Raw genomic sequence first — 25,198 nt, 5'->3', positions numbered from 1 at the left:
TCCATCGTGGTTTCATGCACAGCACAGTCAGTCTCAACCCGTTGACATCCGACCAGGTAGGGATCTGCTATCAACATGACGTTCCCAGCACAGTCTCAACCCACCACCACAGCCGTACATTGGGAATACCTCCTTGCGAGATGTTTCCGATGTGCGATTGTAATGGGCTGTTGGGAGCATATGTGAAATCGTTGTGGTAGACTGACTGGACCACTACGCAGGAGTCTGGAATCTGGATCAGTTACTAACAAAATATGTTCTAATACCCTCCCAACGTTATCTGTCACCGCACATCTCATGACATGGAGGGTCCCAGTCTCATGGCGAGGTGTGCGGTGTCGGATCATATGGGGAGGGTGTTGGGATATGCTTTTCTTGGCATCGTGGCAAGACATCCCAACTAGACCTGTTTATGGGCCGAGTGGCCCGATGGGTTGGCTCGGCCCAGACCGGCCTGACCTCGGACGGGTTTGAACATGTTTATAGGCCTGTGGGTTTAAAGTCTGGCCAAAAATCCCGGCCTGCAATAAATTCGAACTGAGTTCGGGTTTTATCAAAATAGCCCGGCCCGAGCTAATATTAAACTTAAAATTAATTATGTGATTATGTCTATTTAAATAAATTTTTTGATTTAAGAATGTAAAATTGTGTTTTAAAATATAAAAGAAAGGGAAAAATACCATCTTATAGGCCCATTGTTCATTTAAATAAAAAAAATACTATCTGAATTTTTAATTATAATTTGAATAGGGAAAATTGTTTTTTTTTTCAATTAAGTCGTGCTTCGGACTCGGGTTTCGGGCTTTTTACCGAGGCCGGACTCGGGCCCAAGTTATAGGCCCATTGATCGGGCCGGATTCGGACTCGGGCCTAATATATTTTCATTAGTGACAACAAGTGAAAGCCCGGCCCGACCCGGCCCATGAACAGGTCTAATCCCAACCAGTCTCCTCGTGATTAACCGCTTATTATATTCAAGGCTCTACGCTAGAATGGAACTGATTCTATTTTTCCCTCCAAAAACCCTAACAAGCAAACAATGTAACAACTTCCCCAAAACTCCTACAGAGGAGAGAACTCAGTCGGTCCAGCGTAGACTCAACCATCCATGGCTTCTCCCAGAGGCGATATTGACGACGAAGAAGAAATCTCCGGCACTGACAAAGATGACGCTCTCGATGAAGACATGGAGGCCCTGAGGAGAGCTTGTATGATAACCGGCACAGACCTCAACGATATTAAAGCTGCTTCCGCCGATGCTGCTGATGCCTCCGATGCCGAAGGCAACAGCGAGGATGTCGATGATATTGAATTGGTTCGAAGCATTCGAGAACGATTCTCGATTCCTCAGGTCGATAATCCGCCTATCTTTATGAAGCCTCTGAGGTCCATTCCGCCGGTCACTTCTGACGACGAAGAAGATGATTTCGAAATCCTCCGTGCGATCCAGATGCGGTTTTCTAGATACCAAAGCGGTAAGTCTGAGGTAGTAATCTTGTTATTTCGTTTTGTGTTGATGAACAGTTGCAATTCCAAACAAATATGAATAGTGATGCAAGGGAAACACCGACAAGAAGAGGGCTTGTGAAAATTCTGAAAGCCGATTTGAAATGATATGGGTGAAGAAAAAAAATTGGTTATTTTTAATTATTTTCTGTTTTGGTAGCTAACTTAAGTACTCGTTTTGCGTTTTTTAATTTCATTTGATTATTTTCTGTTTCTTTATTTATGGTTTTTGGGGAACGGATATATTTAATTCATGTAATCCATGAAGTAGATATGTTGGACGGTTAATTATACCATTCATATCAATTACTTTGGTTGGGATCTCCTAGGGGCTTTAGATTTCTTTTCTGTTTTTTTTTTTTTGATCAGCAAGGCTGTAGATTTCTTGATGAGGAGTTTTGCTTTGCATACCAATCTGTACTGCAATATGCAAGGATATGGCTACACAATTTTTAATTTAGCAATGGGTTATGGAGGACTTGGGGCTAATTCTTGCAGCTGTACGATAATGATGCTTTATGTTCTTTTGTAATTTATATTGCTGAGTGGAGGTTTGAAAATTAAGTAATGGCACATGGAAATTCAAACATGAAAAAATTTTTAAATATGGTTGAAGAGCCTGAAGAAAACTCTCAGACCAGTTGGGATGCCCATTAATGGAAGCCCATGTCCACCTTTGATTGATTGTAATATATTTTATGCATATAAAAGCAAGATGATATCTAAGTAATGATTTTTAGCATTATGACATGAAATGCTGCATTAGCCTACATATTTAACTCTGATATTCTGATTTTCATAGTGTTGCAGGAAAAAACAAGCTTTGCTTCTATAACCTTCATCAATTTAAGCTATTCATTTAGCAGAGGTGATGCATTTGATCAAGGAACAATACCTTAAAGGCTTTAAAACTGCAATTCACACTAAAAAAGTAACTCTTGATGCTACATGGGGTCTTAGGAAATAAACTCAGCATTTAAACAATTCTTAAAGTTCACAAAATTCAACTCTCTAAAGCTTCCCTAATAAGTCATAGCACTTAAGTGCCTATGGTTTTGGGGGGCATGTGTCAGTTGCGTATGTCTCATATTGAACATTATTTTGATATGCGCAAAAGATCCAAGATTGTAAGAACTCCTCCAGAAAGAAATGGGAAATATTCACTAGTTTGTCATTTTGCTAGGATCTCAAGATAATTTTCAACATTCACTAGTTTGGATTCTTGGAAAAGAAATTACATCTCAAAAGTGGGCAGACTTACTCTTATCAAGTCTTCCCTATCCAGCCTGCGAATATACTTCTTCTCCATCTTTAATTGCAAGTCAAAGTGAGATATCTTCTAGAAAAATTGCAGCGTGACTTCCTTTGGGAGGGAGGTGGGGGGGAAGGAACACCTAGTTAACTGGGAGATAGTTTGCAAAGCGAAGAAGGATGGAGGATTGGGTCTTGGTCATTTGGAGAAAAGAAATGTTGCTCTTCTTGGGAAATATTTATGGCACTTCCCCTTGGAACAAGATAGTCTTTGGGCTTCCCTAATAAGAAGTAAATATGGAAGGAACATTAACAGGTGGGACAGCAATAGTGTGACAAACAGATTTTTTCTTCGCCAACCCTTGGAAAGGTATTATGCAAGTCCTTCCTTTCTTCTCTCCCTTATTAAGATTCAGAATTGGAACTGGTAGTTGTATCAGATTTTGAACTGATACTTGGTGGGGTCCCCAACCTCTCTCTGTCATCTATACTAACCTCTTCAGTCTAGCTTTGGACAAGGAAATCTTAGTTTCTGATGTTCTCATCAGAGATAATCAAGGTTTATCCTATAATTTCAACTTTCGTAGAGCTTTAACTGATTTTGAAGCCCAAGAAGTTTCCTCCCTTCTCCTTTCCTTGAGTGAAGTTTTGCTCTCTAATCACCTCCCTGATAAACATATTTGGTCTTTATCTCCCACTGGAATTTTTTCCTCTAAGTCCTTTTTCATCCACCTTACTTCGGTTACCCCTCCTACCTTCTTGGTCAACAGAATTTGGCCTCATGTGGGGCCTCTTAAAATTTCGTTCTTTATCTAGGAGGCAGTTTGGGAGCGCATTAACACTTGTGATCTGATCCAAAGAAAAAGATTAGGATATCATTATCTTTCTCCTCATATCTGTGTTATGTGCATGAAGGATGGTGAATCAGCTAGCCACTTGATTTGGTGTTTGGATCAAGCTTCTATTGGGTTCCTCCAAATAAGGTTGCAAATTTTTTTAATCAGTGGCCTTCTTGCAATCTGGGGTCTAGAGGTAAAATTTTTTGGAGAGCCTTAACTCATTCTGTTATGTGGTGTATCTGGGATGAACGAAGCAGGAGAATTTTTTATAACAAGTTTGCGAGGACGGAAGCCATTAGAGAAGGAATTTTCGTGTGCACCTTTTCCTGGATTCCTTCCTCTGATCATTTCAAAGGTTTCAGATATGCTGATCTTGAAAGGTTCAAGTCATCCATTGTTAGCAAGCAACCAATGCACCCCCTCACTCCCAGGCCTAAGTTAGATTATTTACTGAAGTTTGATGGCAGCCGTAGAGCAATTCTGGCCAGATTCCGGTGGCTGGCATTGGGGGAGTGATTCTAAACAGAAAGGGCTCAGTAATCTGGGCTTGCAGTGGTCCCACTGGTGCAGTAGATGCTTCTGAAGCTGAAATCAGAGCATTAGCGATTGGTCTGAGAACTGCTAGATTGCTTCGGCTTAACTCTATTCTCATTGAGGGAGATTCTAGGAATGCTATTAACTGGGCTTCCAATCCAGATAAGGGCCCTTGGAGACTGGGTCGCTTTCTCAATGAGATTTCTGAAGTTTCTTCTCTTTTTTTTGCGAATTTAGTTGGATTCCATGGGAGCTGAACTCAATTGCAGATCATTTGGCTAAATCTGGGGTGGATAGAACCTTTTTGTATAGTGCAAACACTTTGCCCCCTTAAGTGGGGTGTCTCTTAGTAGGGCTGTCTGTCTATTCTGTTTGTACACCCCCCTCCCTTTGCCCTTTTGATTAATACAATAGTTACCTTTTTCAAAGAAGATAATTTTCAATTTGTCATATATTCTTCATTCTTTTTGGTAAAGAGAGTTTTTTTTTTTTCATTTTTTGCCTTATTTATCGACAATTAGGTCAAAACTCTCTCCTAATATATCTTTTAGGACTACATATATTCTTCTTGTTTTTCTGTCTTTCTATCTCTCTCACGAGTAATTGTTTCTATGAAAATTTCCTTTTGAAGAATAAGCAATGAGTATCATAGTGGCTGTTTCTCTGCATATCACCTAAAGATGTGAAGATCTTCCATTAACTATATTTCTCATGTTTCAATGCAGATGCTCATAAGAATAAAAAGAACGACCATTTACATTCATCGGAATGGGGAACTCCCAATGATTTATCTGTAGACATATGCAATAGTGAGGACTTGGGCAGTGGCATGCTCAATTCTGAAGGCACACATAATGTCTCTCAGCCTTTGGAATCTTTTGGTGGCACGGGTCCTGGAAATCAGCCATCTTGTTCCTTTGAGTGGCATCAACCTGAAGCTCGTAAGTTATCTCCATTACCACTGAAATATTCCAGCTTCCCGAAGTCAGGACAGATGTTTATTGATACCATTAAGAAGAACAGGTCCTGCCAGAAATTTATTAGGAGCAAGCTGATTCAGATTGAAGCAAGGATTGAGGAGAACAAAAAATTGATGGAACGCGTCAGAATCCTTAAGGACTTCCAGATTTCATGCAAGAAAAGAACTGGGAGAGCTTTATCCCAAAAAAAAGATCCTCGTGTCCAGTTAATTTCACTTCCAAAGCCTAGGAGTTCTCAAAATTTGAAGGTATTACTCCTTTTAGTTGTTTATTATGATTTCTATAGAGAATCTCTCATGTAATGTTCAAACTTCAAATGGGTTTTCTACAGCTTTTTTTGCTTCAGCTTCATTGGAGCCTTCAGTTAAAACAATCCACTTCCCTCTTTAAGTTTCCTGTTCCTTGGTTATATTTAATTGAGTACATGATATGCATTCTTCTGTGGTGGAAGGGTAGAGACTATTGAATCCAATAGCTTTTTAGCAGGTTCTTGGGGCCTAAAGGGATTTATTTTCACAAGAAAACAAAATTCTGAACCTGTAAATGAGATGAAAACTAAAGGGAACAACCTGGACTGAATTAGTCTGAGGGCTAGAATCAAACTGAAGGCGATACAAACAGGTAAGATGATTGGGTAGGGCTTTAAGGGGATGGATATGGCCTGTGTAATGGTGTTTTGTGATGGCGTGGGCAACAATATATTGATTCTTTTTGTATAGGTACTGTGTAATGACAGTGGATGACTTATTAAGAAGAGAGGAGAAATGTGAACAATAAAATGATGCAAAGTCAGACCATTTTAATAGGGTAGAATTGCATTCAGTGTGTTGGGTTGACCTGGTCCACTGACATGCATGTATGCAAGTATTACGGGAATTGTTTTTGATAGTAAATAGAATTCATTAAAAGAAAAATCAGAGTGCATGAACATAACATGGAGGTCACATGTGAAGAGGCTTCACCTTATGGAAAAAGGAAGAAAAGAAAACAAACTTCCTACACACTACTGACCGAAGCTTCAACTCTACATAGCTTTAATTCCATCTATTTGTGGTTGGCTATGCAAATTCTGTCCTGCCATTGTGCTTCATCAAGATTAAAGAGCTATGCTTTTTTGTCAAATCATGAGTCCTTAAATCATTTCTTACTATTTTGGACCGTGTTTTCTTTTGTCTTCCCTGGGCTCTTTAAGAACCTTCTACTCACATCAAGTCACTCCTTTCTCACTCGTTCTGTCATTTGTTACCTATGCTCATGAAAAAAAAGCCATCTTGCTCTACTCACACGAAGTTACTCCCCGAGCCCTTTTCTTCATCTTGACATTAGTTGGAATTACTCATAAGTTCTCTCTATTGTGCTTATTCCTAATTCTTTCCTTTTCTAGTTTCACCATTGTTTTTACAGAGGATGCATAAGTGAGAGGAAATGCACTTATTTGGCCTTTTTCTGCATGTCATAGGTGTTAATCTTTCCAAGGAAGACTTGTCAACATAGGGCCCGAATTTTAGGAGGGATTTGTCTTACTCCAAATTTCTTTCACTTGGAAAATCACTCCAAGGTAGTTGTTTGAATTAGGAAGTTGAATAATGAAGCACAAGTAAAATAGCCAGCTAACTGCTAAAAAAAGCCAGATAGAGAGATTGACCAAACCCGGTGTCTACATTTTGATCCAAAAAAGATTGAGTCAATTTTGGCCAATAGAAGAATGAAAGATTCACACTCCATTTCCCTAAGACCCCTTGTGAATCAAAATTTCCAATTTAATCCCAAGGTAGAGTTCATAAGCAAATACATTTCAAAAATTGAAAAGTGCATAAAACACATAAAATTGGATCTTTAGTGCTTGTTTACCTATCTGAAGGTCCTCCTAGAACAAGACTTTTAGTCCATTCCCTACATCATACCAAATAAGGTTAAAAAAAAGGATATACCTCATAATTTGTTTCCATGGAGAGGATGAAGTTGCATTGGGGGCTATTTCATTCTAAAAGACACCTCCACAGCTACTTACCTAGGAGAGCTAAATTCTTTTGGACTAAATTTCCTAACCCAAGCCCACCCTTCTCTTTAGGTCTACTAATTTGCTCCCATTTCACCAAGTGGTCTTTCTTTCCAGCCCTCGTTTCCCATAAGAAATCCCTTGTTAACTTTTCTAGCTGCCTTGCTATTTTAACAAGGATATAGAAGGTTAGACAAGAAGTAGATGGGAAGGTTGGCCAAGATGGCAAAGTTATCCTCCACCCCTTAACCCACAATCTCCACTTTTCCCCAACCCCAACTTCTCCATAAATTTAGGAAGGAATGACCAAACCACCAAATCATAAGCCTTCTCTAAGTCCAATTTACAAATAAAATCTTTCCCTCCCTTTTTCTTCTTTGTTACATACTCATTTGGCGCTAAAATCTGATCAACAATTTGTCTACCTTCGACAAAGGCACCCTGAAATTGTGAGATTACTATGGGAAAATCTTTTTTTAGTCTTTCTGATAAAACTTTTGCTATTATTTTATAGACTATCCACCAAACTAATTGGCTTGAAATCCCTTGGGGTTTTAACCTCCTTTTTCTTGGGCACTAGGTAGCAACATTAATTTTCTCCTTCAAACACTCTTCCTACCCGTCTCCTTCCTCATTTCACGCTTCTCCTCCTTCCCCTATTATGTGCTTCTTCGGCCTTTCTTCCTTCTTGCTACTCTCGAAAGCTTCAAAAGCTCTTCTAGCAAACGCCTCTTTGCCTCATAAAACAAACCTAAGCTCTTGCCAGCCCTGACAGTCCTATCAACCAATTTCTCAATCTCCACATTTCCTCCCTTCTCATTACTTGAGAGAACCTCAACAATTCTCCTTTCTACGTTGCTTCCACTCCCTTTTCCTTTTCCTTTGGCCCAACGACAATCTCTAGATTCTCCTCAAGTGCAATTGGCGACTGCTTCTTTGCCCAGCTGAAGCTTGAGCCTCAAGGCCCTGTCCCTCAGTAGCCTTCTTATTGAGACCTTTGACCTTTGTTCCCTTTTTACTATAACCTCTTCTGTCTTTGCTTGTAGGACCAGTCCCAACCAGACCTTTTTTTTTATCTTGAAAAAATTTTAGTAACATGGACTATATGGGATTTACTTGAAACTAGGACTTTCTTCACCACCTCCAAATCACATACGGTTCCTTCCCTGATGGCTATTTTTCTTCTCCAACCCAAGTCAACTCCTATCCTTCCAACTGTCACTTCAGTTCTTAAGTATTCCTCACATCCTTTTAACAAACAACCCACACCCTCTTCACCAACATCTTAAGGCAGCATCTCACTTCGACACCTCTACCTTCACCCCTTTCGGTCTTATAGGTATATGTTGATTATGCAATACCGATTATACACCTCTGCACTTTAACCACCCTGTTCTGATTTTATGGGCAACATCCTTTTTTTTAACAATTTCTCCCTTATTATGGATGATTGATAAGGTACTGGAAGTGGCTAATTTAGGGCAGCTTTTGATCATCAATCTTAATTGCACCATCATTATTATATATTCTACGTTAGTTTGACTTATGTTAAGACAGTTTGATTCTAAAGCATCTTCCCATTCTTCTAGTTTTGCATTCAGCTCATTTTTAGTCTTTATCAATCAATTCCATATCATTGATAAACAACACATACCATGGGGCCTCTCCTATAAATATTTAGTTACTTCATCCATAACTAATGTACCAAGACATTAGATACTGATCTTGTTGTGAACCCATTGCAATTAGAAATTCTCTCATCTTTTCCTGAGTTCTCAAACTTGATGCTCCTTAATACATATCCCTAAAGATATCAATGTAACTACTTGGAAGTTCCCTTCTTTCTTAAAACCCACCAGATGGCTTCCTTGGGGATCCTGTCATATGTTTTTTCTAAGTCAACAAATATTAAGCGGAGATCTCTACTTTGTTCCCTTTTATGTCTATCATTGTCTGTATTACACACTTAAGTAGTACTAAACTTGCTCGTGTATGGCAGAAGCAGCTACTTTGGTTGTCTGTTTTACTGACCTTTATGTAATCTTAATTTGTATGTAGTAGACTGCTTCATGTCATGGTGCAATACTGATAAGGTATTTTTGGTGCCTGCAGGTAAATGATAAAAAAGTTTCTGCCTTATCTCTTGGTCCAGCTGAGAATTCTCATGTTGCCGAATATAAGGTGGTTTTGTCAATGCTTCCACACTCTTTGAATCGTCAACCTTGGACTAATGTGGAGAAGGAAAACATCAGAAAGGGAATAAAACAACAATTTCAAGAAATGTTGCTGCAAAAATCTATGGAGCTCTATGGGTATATTCTATTGTGGACATGTGATGTCTTGATATTTTACTCTTAGCATATGCCATTATGTTGCCTGATGCATTTTTCCTTGACAGTGATTTGGAAGGATCTGGAGATTCAAATGCCTTTGATGAAAGTATTGCATCAATCACTGATCTTGAAATCACCCCAGAGAAAATTAGATCATTTCTACCTAATGTTGATTGGGAACGGTTAGCTTCCATGTATGTCTTGGGGCATTCAGGTGCAGAATGTGAAGCAAGGTAGTTACCATTTCCTTCACTGAAAACTACCTTTGTTTATGCACTCTTTACTCTTCTGAAGTTTCATCATATTCATCTGTGCCCATCTATACAAGAAATTTCTTGTGCATAATGTCTGTAACTTTTCTATTCTAATATTTTGTAGATTAATAATACGATTGAAGCTAACTACTCTAGCCACTACATCTGGATGGATGTATATATTATCAAAGATAGGTAAAGTGTCCCCTGAAATTTGGTTCGAAGCTTTTATTTACCAGAAAACATGAGATATTGCCACTACAGTTATTAACTGGACAGTTCTCCTTGTCAAAAAAAAAAACAAAGCACAGTTCTCCTGTCTTAAAAAATTTGGTGAATGTCTCTTGTGGTGATTGTAGGTCTATTTGTTCTCTATCCCATGCATATTTTCTCTGAAATTTTTGGTTTGTAATTAGTTTATTTTGCGCAAAAGATTTAGCAATTCTTGACATGATTTCATATTTAGTGTGTTAACAATGTCATTTTTTCTTGGAACAACATTACCTTATATTTACTTTTACTTTATGTGTATTTTAGCTAATTTATTAAATTCCAAACAGGTGGTTGAACTTTGAAGATCCTTTAATCAATCACAACCCATGGTCCAATAATGAGGATAAGAAGCTTCTATTTATTGTCCAGCAAAGCGGACTTTATAACTGGATTGACATTGCAAGGGAATTGGGAACAGGCAGAACTCCATTTCAGTGCTTGGCTCGTTACCAAAGGAGCCTTAATGCTCACATTATGAAACGTGACTGGACAGAAGATGATGATGCTCAACTTCGTGCAGCTGTGGAAACTTTTGGTGAGGATGATTGGCAGCTAATAGCTTCTAATTTGGAAGGACGGACAGGCACTCAATGTTCTAATAGGTTAGTAACAATTTCATGGATATTCTAGTTATTTAATGACTTGGGCAAAAGAAAAGGGTAAAAGTAAGATTATATTTTGCCTGTTTAGGAAGGAGTTTTGTTTTTCTAGTTTCTTTTTGGTGAAAGATGTCCCCCTCTCTTTTATGCTTTGAAATGAGAATTACCTCTTTTCAAAAAAAAAGAGGATGCATAACACTGTGAAAGGATTCCCCAGCACAAACTTCCTTTCCCTTTCCTTCCCTTCCCTTCCCTTCCCTTCCCCTCCCTTCCCTTCCTTTCTTTCTGTATGAGGTGTGCTCCCAGGTATATATCTCTCATTCCCTTTAAAACGTTATTGGGCAGTCAGACTGTTCAACCCTTCAGGCCTTCACCTGGTCACAATAGTAGGTTGGTCCAACCTCTAACCTGTTTGGCAGTAAAAAACTTTAAGTCAAATACCTGTTGACCCAGATGAATGGACCATCAAACCGGCTGACCTGTTTAGTGGGTGACAAGTTAGGCCAAAGACAACTAATTTTGGATTTACTCCAGAAACTTGATATGTGTTATGTCTTTTGATTCCTGACATTCTTTTCATTGTTCTGAGCATTACTTTTATGAGTCCTGTTTTGGGTATGTATTGTATTGTACTGATAATTCTGGATATATTTGGCAACTTTGAGAATTATTGAATTATTACCTTGATACGGATGTTTACATATATCGGCTTGATGCATGATTATTCTTTAGATTATCAGATATGGGTAGATAATTTGCTATTAAATGAGTGTATCTTTAATATTGAGGTCTTTCGTTTTCTTTTCTTACTTTCAAGCTTATCCATATGACTTTTGATCTTGCTAAATACAGATGGAGGAAAACCCTTCACCCTGCTAGGCAAAGGGTGGGGAGATGGACTGCAGATGAGGACAAACGATTGAAAGTTGCTGTGATGCTTTTTGGACCCAAAACATGGATGAAAATAGCTCAATTTGTACCTGGTCGAACTCAAGTTCAATGTAGAGAAAGGTATGGTTGAACAACTCTGAACTTAGTTAAGTTGGTCAATTTGATCCTGAGAGGTTTGTGGTGCAGATGGGTCAATTCTCTGGATCCATCTTTGAATCTTGGACCTTGGACCGAGGAAGAGGATTCCAGGTTGAAAGCAGCCATTTTGCAGCATGGATATTGCTGGTCTAAGGTTGCAGCATCTGTGCCTCCACGTACTGATAATCAGTGTAGAAGGTATTGATTTTTCTCTCTCCTTTATTTAATTTGTTTTTTATCAATAACTAAAATTGAAAAGGAAAATTACAGAACCACAGAGGAAAAAAAACACACTAGAGAGCATCCCTCACCTACCAACAACAATCATCACAACTCATAATTACTATGGAGCAGCATAACCCTGAAAAAGTTCTGATCTGTCTGCTCCAGATCTCACAAGGCTGTCTGCTACGGAATTAGCAGATTTCTTGACCACCTGAATGAGATAGGAGTGAGGTTTAATTGGGCAAGAAGATCAGAAAATGGTATGGTTGATGCTTAAGCGAAGCAAAGAGTCAATAGGCAGGAGTTGTTTTGGGCCTGTTTATGAGACAGTTTTTGTTAAAGGGTTCTCCATCCAACCCTTGGATGGTGGCAGTTGTAATCTTTATCCATTATTTTTAATGAAAGTTACCATTTCCCATTAAAAATGTTCACTTCATCCACCAAAGACCTGGCTTTCATAGGATTTGATATTGCAGCAGCCATGAATTTCCCTCCCTGCCTTTCTTCCACCCAACCACTACTACCTGGTACTCTCCATCCACCTCCAGCCATTGGGGTCCCAGAGAGCTCACCAATCTAAACCCTTAAGCTTAAGGCAATGCTAAACCAAAACTCTGATAAGGCTTCATTGTTTCTCTATCTAAGCCATCTGTTGTGGGAGAGGCATCCTCAGTGTGAGAAACATAGTGGTGTTGTTATTTAGTACACAATATCTTTATTGCTGATGATGTCATTCCAGATTTCCACCAGAATCTTGGATTTTCATAGATCCATTACTCAGTGTCGGTCCTGGCTATTTTGGGTATTGGGAAGGGTGGACTGGATATGGACCTAATCTCTAGCATTGATGTCTTCTCACTTTAGCCACTTTATTCTATCCTTTTTCCAACCAGTGTGTTTCTTCTTATTTAAGGAGAAGATCATATCATTTTTAAGGGCCTTTTCTTGGTTTCTTAGGGCCCTGGCCCTTCAGTTTCCTTGGTTGGTTTTGTCAACTATCAATACACCTTTGTGTATTGGTACTTTTATTTTGTTTAGTTTTTTTTTTTCAAGTTTCAGTTTTAAACATTTTTTTACATATATTCTTTTTTTTTTAAAAAGGGTTCCCAAAAGCCTGTAAACAGGTGTATCGGGGACCAAAAGATACGGTACAATACGTCCTGTATCGAGCGTTTCATATCGATACTTTGAATTTGTTATGAACTAGTTTGGAATAGTGGTCCCCAAAAGAGTTACCTCCGTCCATTTCAGATATCGCAGGGCTCTTAGCCTAGGGAATTAGTAAATCTTTTTGACTGGCTAATGAATGAGTTCACTTGGCTACCAAAGACTTGGCTTCCCAGGATTTGATGTTAGAGCAGCTTTGTGCCATCCTCTCTCATCCACCCAATCACTACCTAGGAGTCTCTAACCACTTCTAGCCATTAAGAAACCCGGTGAAGGCACCAATCTCACTCATTGAAGCAGTGTCAAAATCTTGTATGTGATAGATGTCCCACATCCAATTGGACACCGTGTCTATATAAAATTATTCTCTTATGATGAATCTTTAGATGCATCTACAATCCCCCATTGACTGCACCCAGGGGAGGCGGGGTTGAGCTCTGAATATCTCTTCTAGAATGGACTCTACAATGACCTTGTTTATGTGAGAGGAGAGAAAATATGTGAAGGGGGGGTTGATTTACAGAATATCATAATCATGTTTCATGGCTTCAAAATTTGTATCTAATGCTCAGTTCTATATTTAACCTTATTTTTATGTTATAATTGCTAATTGATCTCTCTGGGTTCCCAGGAGATGGAAGGTTTTGTATCCACATGAGGTGCCTCTAGCCCAAGCAGCTCGCATGATACAGAAAGCTGCTCTTATATCCAACTTTGTAGACAGGGAAGCTGAGCGACCTGCACTTGGTCCTCATGACTTTCTTCCATTACCGGGAATGGATTCTAAATCCAAAACTATGAATGGAAATAACACTCAGAAAGAAAAGAAGAATTCAAGGTATGCTACTTGAAGTACTTGTATTTGGGATTTTTAGAAGACATTCTATCATATTGGGTGTGTCCTGACTTTCGGGTATCTGCAGAGAGAAGCTGAAACCTAAGAAGAAAGATACAACTACTTGGTAAGTAGTATTTTCTTTTGGTTCCTTCTTGACTGTTTCATTATTAATAGTCATTTTTAAATATTGAATGATGGGTGGGCCTTGGTGCAATGGTTGGGTTAATTCATTGTGGCCTGGGTGACCAGGGTTCAAATCTTGGAAACAATCTCTCTGTATGTGCAGGTGTAAGGCTGCATGCATCTGTTCCTCCCCAGAGTCCCAGATCCTGCATTTGTGGGAGCCTCGTTCACTGGGCTGCCCTTTTATTTTTAAATATTGAATACCAAAAAAAATTGAATCTTAGTTATTTGTGATCATTCCATTTCCTAGGTATCATGTGATGAGGAAATTTGACTTTTTTAGTTCCAGGTGGAGATAAGCCCGTGGTTGCCTTTTATAAGCATGTGATGTTTTTCTATTTTCTGATACTGCAGTGATGCTGGAAAGAAGATTAACTCTAGGAAGTCCAGAACCAAAGCTCAAGTTTTCACTGAGGAGGTTTTGAGGTTAGCTAATGTTAATGATGTTGAGGCCTCCATGAGGGATGATACAATTTCAAAGAAGCAGGAAAAGGTGCCTAAGCGCCATGCAAAGGTAAGTAAGTGTACCAAACCAGCAGAAGAAAACCAAGGTCTATCATCTCCTAATGATCCAGAGTTTTTGAGGATAATGGATGGTAATGTTCAGTCCTCTAAAGGGGATAATGCCACTTTAAAGAAGAAAAATCCACGCCCAAAAAGAAATAAACATGTTCAACCAGTTGAGGATCACCAGTTACTTTTATTGTCTCCTGATAATTCATCATTGTTAAGGATAACTAATGGTGATGATGTTGACCCTTCTGGTGGGAATTATGCCATTTCAAATAAAGAGAAGATGCCTCTAGTATTTTTGGAAGGCAGCAAATCTACTGGACCGTCAAAAGACCAAGATATTCCTTTATCTCCTAATCATTCACCAGTTTCAAGGATGACAACTGATGTTAATATTGTAGAGACCCTTGGTAAGGAAAGTAGAGCTTCAAAGAAGGTGCCTAATCCATGTCCAGAGAGGAAGAAATGTATCATTACCAATGGTAATAATGTTCAGAACTCCAGTGGGGATAATAGGGTGTTGAGGAAGAGTAGGAAATCTAAGTTGTCTTCAAAGAGGGAAAAAAGTATTGATTCAGCGGAGAAGCATCAAGAACTTCCATTAGACACAGAGAATTCAGCAGATTTAAGGGTAAACAATGGTGAGACCCTTGATAATGTCAATGGGGAGACAATCCCAAACAAGAAGAGGAAGGTGCTCAATTCATGTCGAAAGAGGAATAAACATATTGAACTTGCAGGAAAAGCCCAAGATCTTTCTTTGCCTCAAGAACAGTCAACATTTGATGCCATTGCTGCTGCTTTGGAGAAGCCAACAGCAGTTGTTGTTGCTCAGCAGGACGGTTCCAAGGTTTCAGGGACTGAAAATGGATTGTGTTCTCAAGGGAATCTTGAAACAATGGATGTGGATGATGCATCACTTACTTCTCTGTTGCATGATGCATTAAAGAAGAAAGTGATGCCTAAGCCATGTCCGAAGAGGAAGAAATGTACTATTACCAACGGTGATAATAGAGTGCTGAAGAATAGTAGGAAATCTAAGTTGTCTTCAAAGAGGGAGAAAAGTATTGAACCAGCAGAGAAGAATGAAGAACTTCTATTAGACCCAGTGCATTCAGGGGATTTAAGGGTAAGCAATGATGAGACCCTTGCTAATGTCAATGGGGATACAGTCCCACACAAGAAGAGAAAGGTGCTCAGTTCATGTCGAAAGAGGAATAAACATATTGAACTTGCAGGAAAAGCCCAAGATCTTTCTTTACCTCGAGAGCAGTCAGCATTTGATGTTACTGATGTTTCTTTGGAGAAGCCAACAGCAATTGATTCTGCTCTGCAGGATAGTTCCAAGGTTTCAGGAACTGAAGATGGAGTGTCTCAAGAGAATCCTGTAACAATAGACACAGATGATGTAACACTTGTTTCTCTGTTGAGTGATGCGTTAAAGAAGAGAAAACTGAAGCTTGTTTGTAATGGCAGTCAGGCTGTTTCTTTTCCTAGAAGGAAGAGAAATAAAATTTTGAATATGCTTTCTGAGAGACAACATCCTGGGCATTCAACACTGAACACAATGGATGCTAATGATGTTTCCTTGCATGGAATGGCAGGAAGAGAAGATTGCTGCGAGCAGGGTGACCTTGGAAAATCAACAAATAATGATAGTGTTTTAGGTACTGCAGTTTCTAATGATGTTTTGTCTGTTTTTTTGTTGAGCAAGGACTTAAGTAAGAGAGAGCCTGCTGCTTCCTTACAGGGGAATGATGTTTCCACTAGCACTACTTTGACAGAGGAGGCAGTCTCCCTAAGAAATCTGAAAAACGGCCTCCATCAGAAATCACTAATCACATCCAGTTCTGATGTATTGGGCAGTGAATGTGGTGAGAAACATCAACATGATGGGAATGGAGTGGTGCCTCCGGTTATGCATGATTGCACAACTGAAAAATGATAGGTAGTAATAATGATAAACTATTCTCTCACAACTATAGTCTCAAAAATTCTGCATTGGGTTGATGGTAGAATCATATTTCCTTGTGAAGCAGTGGATGAGTTGGTGAGTTTCAGCTTGGAAATAAGTATTGGGCATATAGTTCTCTTTACCCACTTGCAGCTCTTCACCTTCCCATTTAAGTGGGGTTTCATACAGATGGTGTGGATGTGACATTTAATAGAGGGAGAAACAATAAACCTGCCAAACCCATGACAATGGCAGTTGATCCCATTGATTTGTTCTCTCCAGTTAATTGGAATATAGGTAACCTTAGCATTGCCAACCAAGATTCAACCAAAATTTCTTAAGCAGGATGGCAGCATAAGTTCCATCAAGTTCATGTGAAATGTCTTGGGTGGTTGCTTGCAGCAGAAATAAGCTGAAGATGAGCAATTCTTGAGATCCTTCTTACACTGCTTATCGGGAAAGTGAAACTAGCTCTTAGAAGCTTGAGAGCTGCATGTCATAGAGAAAATGAACTTGGAATGAGCAGAAAATGGGTCTTCAGATTTTTTTTCTTCATCAACGTGAAAACTTTTACAACTTTATAAATTCATTGTAGATAAGAGGTGAAAAAATTGTCATTTACAGAATTGCACCAGTTGATTTGATACATGTACAGTTGTGCTTTGTGGGGGAATTTGTTACCATTCAATCTTAGCATTTTTAATGATGTGCCTTTGTGAATTTCCGTGCTCACATGCAAAGAGACTTGGGCCAATTTTGGGAGTGCTTATTCGAATAAGCACTTATTTTGGGTTGTGAGGCCCTGCTGGACCACATCAATGAGCACTTTTTGGTGTTTGGGAAATAAGCCCGAATTAAGTAGTTATTCTGAGAATAAGCGCTTATTTGAGAAGCCAAATAAATTGGGCTTATTTTTAAGTGCTTATTCAATAAGTGATTATTTTCTTCCTGGCCTGTCTTGGCCCCCATGTTATTTTTAAAATACTTATATTACCCTTGTTTGAAATAAATGCTTTTTTACCAAGTACTTATGATGCTTATTAGAAATAAACATTTATTCAAACACTTGCTTTTTGAAGTGTAAAATGCTGAAACCTCCCCTGAAGTTTGACTGTTGTTGAAACCTCCCCTTATATTTGGTAATTGCAATCACCTCCCCTGGTATTAAGATGACCAAAATACCCATGAAGTTACTTTTTACCAAAATTTTCTGTTCATCAAGCAATGCTTCAAGTGTTCAAATTTGCCTTTCATATCAATCCCTCAAAGTTAAAACTACAACTTTAAACTCTATTTATTTTGTTGGTCGTAAAGTTTGTTTTGTTTTTTATACAGAAATTAGTATCAATAGTAATTGTATGGGTATTTTGGACCTTTTGTGTCTCTTATCTGAGGATTTTAACAGAGGGGGTTTATTTGCCACTGTGTCAAAAAGTTTAGGGGAGATGATTACAATATCAAACTTCAGAGGAGGTTTTAATAATATTCAAATACTTCAGGTGAAGTTTCAGCAACTTATCATTTTTTCAAATGATCACTTCCCATTTTCCCATTCCTGGTGGAAGTGGAATGGCATTCCCCCTCTCTTGGGAATGAAATTCAATTTCAGTTAATTTCAATTCCTATTCAGATTCTTGTTTAAACCAATCAGACTATGGGAAATAGACCATTCCGATTCCAATTTCAACTGTGAACCAAACGGGCTCTTAGTTTTGAACTGTAGCTGTTTAAACTGCTCTCAAGTAACCCTATTTGCAGACATATCCCATTTGAACAAATTGGTAAAACTGTTATGTATTCCTTCAATACAGAAGCCTAAAGAATTGGTGGTATTAAAGAAATAAAAGACAATGGAAAATTACAGTAAAAAGTATAATTATGTTATTTCAGGACAAGATCCTAAAGAAATAAACAACTGATTTTCAATTTCTTGATTTTCTCCCACAATCTTTTCCCAAGGCAATTCATCAATTATTCTTAACAGAAAGGAATCCCCTATTACTTGCAAAATAACCACTATGCAATTTCTCTACCATGTAATCATCCTATACCAACTACCTACGTCAGTCAAACCATTTTAATTTGGAGAGGAAAATAAACAGCATAAATGTTATCAAATTTGGTCCACCCAAGTTATGAGTGACAAACTGCAAATCCAAATACCAACTGGATGAATTCATAGATGAGGTAACTATCGTCTGGATCAACTAACTCAAGGAAGAAGCAGCGCCATAATAGAATAGAGCAGACTTTTTAAATACAACTGTTTTTTTTTTTCAATTTCCTATAATAATTGATATTTAGAGAAACAAATTGATGGGATACATATAGAGTAAAATGATTTGCTCTCTCTTCGGTATCCAAGCTTGGAATGAAAAATGCAACCTCATGGTGGCTGAGGGAAGATAAATGTTACAAATAACACAACTGAATAGGATTAGGATATGAGAAGGAAACTTCACTGAGCTTCTTAACAAATGGATTGACAATTGAATTGGTAGTGTTTTTCACGGGTGGGTATCGGTGTATAGAATGGGGGTTTTGACATTTTGAATGTTTATAGATCTGCAGTGGGATTCAGAAATCTATATTAGGCCTGTCCGTACTTTTTCTTATATTCTATCCATTAATTTTGTACTTCTATTGGTCAGAACTTTGGAGTCAGAATTAATTCCTGCCATTTACAGCCTAGCTTAAATTTCACAATGCACAATTTGATACTTCTATAATTAATCTTTTTTTGAAAAGGTCCATTTGGGTTATGCCCATGCCACATCGTCAAAAGCATAGCCCGTTATGAACTTCTCACTGCCACATTCTGTCAACTTGGTTGTTCTTTTATTGACAATGATATTACTTTATTATTCCTTAATTTATTGCTGAATTCAGGAATGGGAATATATGATGCAATGAAGCTGTGCAAAGCAGATGTCTCTACTGTTTGCCTTGGTCTTGCAGCATCTATGGGTGCATCTCTTCTTGCTTCTTGTACCAACGGGAAGAGGTTTTGCATGCCAAACGCAAGGGTGATGACCCATCAACCATTTGGAACTTCTGGAAGAAAAGTGAGTAATTAGTTTCTGCTTGTTGTTTCACTGGCATTTGTTGTCAAATATTCAGAACGATACAAACTTGACACAGATACTGAATAGAAAAGAGAATTTCTATAGCTAGCAGCTGCTGTAAAGAAATAAATCCTAGGGGATGGTTTCTCAAAAGGTACTTCAAATATTTTCTCCAAACTACTTAGTAAAGAGAATCTCTATAACTGAACCGTTTTGAAGGATACACATCTTGATGTACTACTTCTTAATAAATCCTGCAATGGACCGTTTTACTCCATTGTGAAGTACTAATTGGAAGAAATATATGATGGATCTACACCTACTAGGGACATTAGCAACTCAACTCAACAATATCCAAACTATATAGGATCAGTTACAGAAATCCTGTTTTGCAACTCAACTTTATCAAGGGCCACATCCTCTGTTAAATTATTAATCTTAAGATCTTTTCTCACTTTCCTTTTTCAATTCATGCCCTTTTTGCGTTCCCTTAGCTTTCATGTCTTTCTGTTTTTCCTCACCCTGCTACCCAATGAAGCTGCTCCTGGATTTCCATTGGATACATTTATTTACAATTCTATGATTTCTAGTCTTGCCAGCCATTGCTTCTTGGTTTCCAAATGACAACATAATTTTTCTTAGAAAAGTTATATTACTGTAAAAACATGTTGAGATGTATGATTAGTATTAGCACCATAGCTAATAGTTTTGCAGTATTAAACCAACGGAGAGGAAGAGAAGTAAAAGGCGAAGATATAGGACATTGCTGGCTTCTCAAAGAAATAGAAAAATAAATTTATTGACAAGAGATTAACATCATACACTGATGATAATGTTTAAGGGGTTAACACATCAAAACTACACCTTCTAATTAGTGACAACATTTAGAATACTACTGAGGAGAATAGCTGATATCAGTGACAGCATGCACAAGGTGATTGAGATGCACTGTGCTATGCCTATGCTTATGCTTATATGAACGGCCTTCATGAAAATTTTTACTGAAAAATGACCTTGAGGTTTGGAAATTATAGATTTGATTGTGCTTGAGGCGCTTATCTTTTTCAGTGTGATAATCAATTTCCTTAGGGTTGGTTTTATTGTAGATATTGGACTGGAAGAAATGTGAAATGCTACTTGGAAAGACCATTTCCATCCCTAAACACTAATGTATCATCTGCATAATGTCAACCCGTGTCTTTGGTCTTCCCCTAGCTCCTCTAGACCCTTCAGCTTGTAATAGGTCATTTCTCTCACTTTTACGGTTTCATGTTCTATTGCCCAATTTCAATTTGCACATATAGGACAAAAGATCGCAATACCACTTTTTTTGTTTTGTTACGACTTCCTTTTTTTCTTTTTTCAATTCATTTCATGTTCATGTCTTCCTCTTCCACCAAAAATTCGATGCATTCATCATATTATTCAATTGATTGGTAGTTTGAGATCGCTCATATGATATAAATAGAAATTATTTATGATACAAGGGGTAATCGTACACCTATTGGAGCTATTCCTATGTTAGAATAAATTCATTTCTGATTCTATTTTTTCTAGTTTTCCCACTCGTCTATCTCCACATTTGCATTTCTGCCACTCTTTTTTCTGGATTTATTGACTTTCCAAAGTACAGCTCTATACAACATTTTTTGGCATCAGCTTTCAGCCTAAATAGTTTCTCCTATCAATCCCACCATTGTTATGGACCATTGAACCAAGCTTAACTACTACTACTTGCTACTTCTATCCTGCTTTACTTGTTACTTCTATCCATTCTTGATATAGTGGTTTCGTTTGAACTTCTCATTGTATTAGTTAAAATTTTCACATGCTTGCAGATTGAAATGGACACAGACCGTGACAACTTCATGAACCCTTGTGAGGCAATGGAGTATGCTTTTTTTTCTTGATAAGTAACAATGGAGTATGGGTTAGTGGATGAAGTTATTGATGATGGCAAGCTAAGGTTGATTGCACCAACTGCAGATTCATTGCCTCCACCGAAAACTAGGGTGTGGGATCTGTGGAAATTTGAGGGGAGTAGAAAAGCCAAAAAGAGTTACCATCAAAAAACAAGATCACAGAATGGGTTTGGCTGGGGCCAAGGAAATGATGAGGAAAAGAGCACTGAACAAGGGATCACCTGCTCCTGTATGAGGGGTGGAAAATCTCCACCCAAATTCACCCTGTATTAGTTATGATCTCAGGAAGCGGAAGTCTTCAAGAGCTGGTCCTCTGAACATGGATGGTTTAGATTATAGGAGAGAGACCATGGAGGTCAAAAATATTAGGTCTTTATTCTGTCTGTAACATTACCAAGGTTGTTCACCAATCAGTTTTAATCATGCTTCCTCACCGAAAAATCCACTTGCAAACGTTATTGAAACTTTTTGATGGAAAATAATCAGTTTTTTTTTTTTCAATTTACATGAATGAGAGATATTTTCTTACACTTTTAACAATGCCATTGCCAAGACAGATTAACCTAAAGAAATATACAGATACTTGAGGAGTTTATAATCACTCTGAGCAATCAACATGAACCCAACTAATTCAACTTTAGACATTACAGAATTCCAGTCTCTCCAGTTATCAAAACAAAGTCCAGTCAATCCCATTATTTTGAATGGAAGGAATTGGTGAATCATCCATGGAAACTCCATTTAGGAAATGAAAAAATTGGTCAAATAAAATTTCATAGGCCTGATTGATCAAATAGTGGCTTCTAGCTCCCACAGACATTTCAAAGTGCAAACTGGTAGGCATTGAGTGAGATTGACATCTGCACCATACTTCAACCGTCATTTCCAAGCCTTTCTCCTTTTCTATCAACCAATGGAGTCTTCCTTAATTTATCAAGCTTCTGACCCAAAATTAGAGCAATATCGCTCTTCCCCTCCTCAATAAGAGACTGTTTCAGATTACTATACATCTGAGCTGGAGGCCTTATACCCAAATCCAGCATCTCTTGGAAATATTTGCAGGCATCGTCTAATCTATTCTCATAGCACATACCGTTGATCAAAGCTGAGAACATGTGCATACTGGGAAGGACTCCTTTGGACTTCATCTGGTCCCAGACCTTCAGAGCCATGTCGACTCTTTCCTCCTTACAGAACATTGCTACTATTATTGTGTAAGTGCTCAGGCTTGGTTCACAACCAACCTCGCTGCCCATTCTCTGGAAAACTGTGTACGCTTCTTTTGTTCTTCGGGCCTTTATCAAGTGATGAAGAATAATATCAAACGTCCGAGAATTCGGTCCTACCCCACATCTCTTCATCTCATCAACGATTCGAAATGCATCATTCATTCGCATTGACCAACAGTAGGCCCCAACAACTGCATTGTAAGTAGGTATTTCAGGTATGAAACCACTGGCTTTTGATAGTTGAAAGAACTCAAGAGCTTCATCCAATCTCTTGTCAGAACCCAATCCGTTAATCAGTGTGCAATAGATATGCGGAGTGGGCTTGCAATTCTTTGCCTCCATCTCACGGTACAGATCAATTGCCTCATCATATTTCCTCATCTTGCAGTAGGCATTGATGATGATACCATAGGTAACTACATCAGGCTCGAACCCTTCGTCCCTCATCTCCCGACGGATTTCCTCCACCCTCAATAGACTTTCTGCTTCGCCCCAACCTTCTAAAAGAATCGTGTATGTCTTAAGGTCAGGCACAAATCTTCTATGCTTCATTTCATCGAAAACCTGCTGTGCTTTCGCAACGTGTCTAGACTTGCTGAGAGTATCAATCAATCGGTTAAAATCCGATAACTCTGGTTTCATCCCGAATTTCTCCATCGTCTCGAATGTCTCGATCGCCTCATTGATCTTCCTAGCCCTCGCATATCTCCGAATGATCAATGCAAACGTCTCCCTCGTTAGTAGACTCTTACCCTTCATGTCACGGACTACATTCCAAATCAATCTGAACTGTTTGATCTTTCCCAGAGCTTCTATGAGAGCATTATAGCTCTCAGCAGTATGCTTGAACCCTTCTTGCTTCTCGGCCCACCGGAAGAATGAGAGAGCGAGAACCCCCGCATTGCTTAGCTTCTTTAGGACTTCCTCGACGAGAGATGGCGAGATAATGACACCGGAGCGATCTAGATGGGACTCAATGGCAGATGAAGTGCGGTGGCTCGAGATTATCTTGCAGATTTTATCAGTGTCTTCAGAGATTCGACCGTCTATAATATTTAGGTTTTCGTTGTTGGTCTCAGACAAAACTTGAGTACTATCAGAACCACTTGACCATATATTTGTCAAAAGAGATGAGCTGCAATGAAGATTCTCATCAGAGGAGATAGGTGTCTGTGTGAAACTTGGATATTTTCCGGGTTTTACTGAACTGCTGAGAGATCTGAGAGAACCCATTTCATTGGTAGTGATGGCAAACGAGAAGGGGAAGTTAAGGGTGGATTCTGTGGTTTTGTCGACGAGAGTTTTACGACTTTCTCCGATATGTGCAAGTCGCCTGAGGAATCGGGAGAAACCCATTGAGAGAAATCAAGCAGAGTGGAAGATGCGTACCTTGGACTCGTTAGTTTTTGAACGCTTATATCATAAATTCATAATGGTGGGAAGAAGCATGAAGGCAGAGCGATTTGAAGCGTAAGGAAGAGGATATATAATTCATAAACATATACATGAAAACATAAAATTAAGATTTTATGCTTTGTTTGATACATCGGAGGGAACGGGATTCCCCTTCACCAAAAACTCCTCACATCTCATGAATTTAACATACATCTACAAAGATATTCCCCTGAAATTGATGTTATGTAAGTAGGGGTTGATGAAGGGTGATTTGGCCCGACCTCGTAACAAGGGGATACCGGCCCGATTAATAGATGACAGCTCAGCATGACCATCTTGCAGTAGAACAATTTCGGGTACCCATCTACCCCGGGCTAAAATGACCTCGAGATAAGGTCACCTCAAAATGAGATCGCCCCGGTACCAGATCGTAACAAGAACATCTAGATGCCAAGGCACTTTGACACTCAGTCCAGTTCGGGACTTAAAGGCATCAGCTCAGGGATATCGACGTGCCACTGTGAGGATCCCGAAAATCCCTCCGATGGTTCCCAGACTTCATGGGATCACATCGCGTAATAGCCAGCGTTATCTCCCCCGACCGATTCGGGTGGACTCGATAAACCCTATCAGTTGGCAGCACTATCTCCCAACTTACACGGAAACGGATCTCATCGTGACGAGGATCCTGGAACTGCTTCGTGAAACCTGCGAGGACTCCATTATATAAAGGCTCCACCCCCCGGGGGTGTAAGGTATGCGTGATTTTCCTACTCTCTATCTCTCTACTTTCAAAAGCAATTTTAGCTCGCTACTAGTCTACTGACTTAAGCATCGGAGCGACCTCGCCGGGTTAGCATCCCCGGGTTCTCTGATATCCTTGTAGGTTCAGTCCGCTGTCCGTCTGGAAGCCAGATCACCTCCAGTTGGAAGCAGCTAGATCGCGTTACATCAATTGGCGTTGTCTGTGGGAATCGCTACAAGAAGCCTCTTTCCACCAAGAATCACAAACCCAGAATCCATGGCATCCTTCAGCAATGTCGGACAAAATAATGAGATGAATGTCTCCGAGGGGCAACCTTAGATCCCAACCGTGTGCATCGGTCAATT

General features: G+C 39.0%; 2 protein-coding genes and 1 pseudogene across 5 annotated transcripts; 2 read left to right on the top strand and 1 right to left on the bottom strand.

Annotated features, from left to right (window-relative positions):
* Positions 1-39: 39 nt before the first annotated feature.
* Positions 40-17,191, top strand: MYB4R1 (myb domain protein 4r1). 3 transcript variants are annotated; one of them, XM_088886517.1, is made up of 11 exons: positions 40-56; positions 1,069-1,475; positions 4,856-5,358; positions 9,222-9,421; positions 9,508-9,675; positions 10,257-10,571; positions 11,421-11,579; positions 11,646-11,795; positions 13,621-13,827; positions 13,913-13,951; positions 14,365-17,191. In XM_088886517.1, exons 2-11 carry the CDS (start codon positions 1,109-1,111, stop codon positions 16,466-16,468), a joined length of 4,212 nt encoding a protein of 1,403 aa, XP_088742643.1. In that variant the 5' UTR covers positions 40-56; positions 1,069-1,108; the 3' UTR covers positions 16,469-17,191. The 3 variants fall into 3 exon arrangements, with proteins under 3 accessions (XP_088742643.1, XP_010243797.1, XP_010243798.1); XM_010245495.3 differs by lacking the exon at positions 40-56 and having other exon boundaries at positions 869-1,475; XM_010245496.2 differs by lacking the exons at positions 40-56; positions 1,069-1,475 and having other exon boundaries at positions 4,933-5,071; positions 5,154-5,358.
* A 1,877-nt stretch (positions 17,192-19,068) lies between these two features.
* LOC148792125 (ATP-dependent Clp protease proteolytic subunit 3, chloroplastic pseudogene) lies at positions 19,069-21,929 on the top strand (annotated as a pseudogene). The gene is made up of 3 exons (XR_016085650.1): positions 19,069-19,542; positions 21,381-21,425; positions 21,468-21,929. The product of XR_016085650.1 is annotated as an ATP-dependent Clp protease proteolytic subunit 3, chloroplastic pseudogene (transcript).
* Positions 21,930-22,038: 109 nt separating this feature from the next.
* LOC104587773 (uncharacterized) lies at positions 22,039-24,293 on the bottom strand. Its single transcript, XM_010245494.3, has one exon. It carries the CDS (start codon positions 24,047-24,049, stop codon positions 22,337-22,339), a length of 1,713 nt encoding a protein of 570 aa, XP_010243796.1. The 5' UTR covers positions 24,050-24,293; the 3' UTR covers positions 22,039-22,336.
* Between the last annotated feature and the right edge of the window lie 905 nt (positions 24,294-25,198).

The sequence above is a fragment of the Nelumbo nucifera genome, chromosome 4, assembly GCF_055504915.1.
Source record: "Nelumbo nucifera cultivar China Antique chromosome 4, China Antique-T2T, whole genome shotgun sequence".
Lineage (NCBI taxonomy): Eukaryota > Viridiplantae > Streptophyta > Magnoliopsida > Proteales > Nelumbonaceae > Nelumbo > Nelumbo nucifera.
This window is presented reverse-complemented; position numbering and strand designations above follow the sequence as displayed.

Excerpts from the sequence above, each read along its gene's own strand:
- MYB4R1 (XM_088886517.1), top strand. The coding sequence starts at position 1,109 with ATGGCTTCTCCCAGAGGCGATATTGACGACGAAGAAGAAATCTCCGGC. Across the intron at positions 10,572-11,420 it reads GGCACTCAATGTTCTAATAG|ATGGAGGAAAACCCTTCACC; the intron begins GTTAGTAACAAT and ends TGCTAAATACAG. Across the intron at positions 11,580-11,645 it reads CAAGTTCAATGTAGAGAAAG|ATGGGTCAATTCTCTGGATC; the intron begins GTATGGTTGAAC and ends TTTGTGGTGCAG.
- LOC104587773 (XM_010245494.3), bottom strand. The coding sequence starts at position 24,049 with ATGGGTTTCTCCCGATTCCTCAGGCGACTTGCACATATCGGAGAAAGT.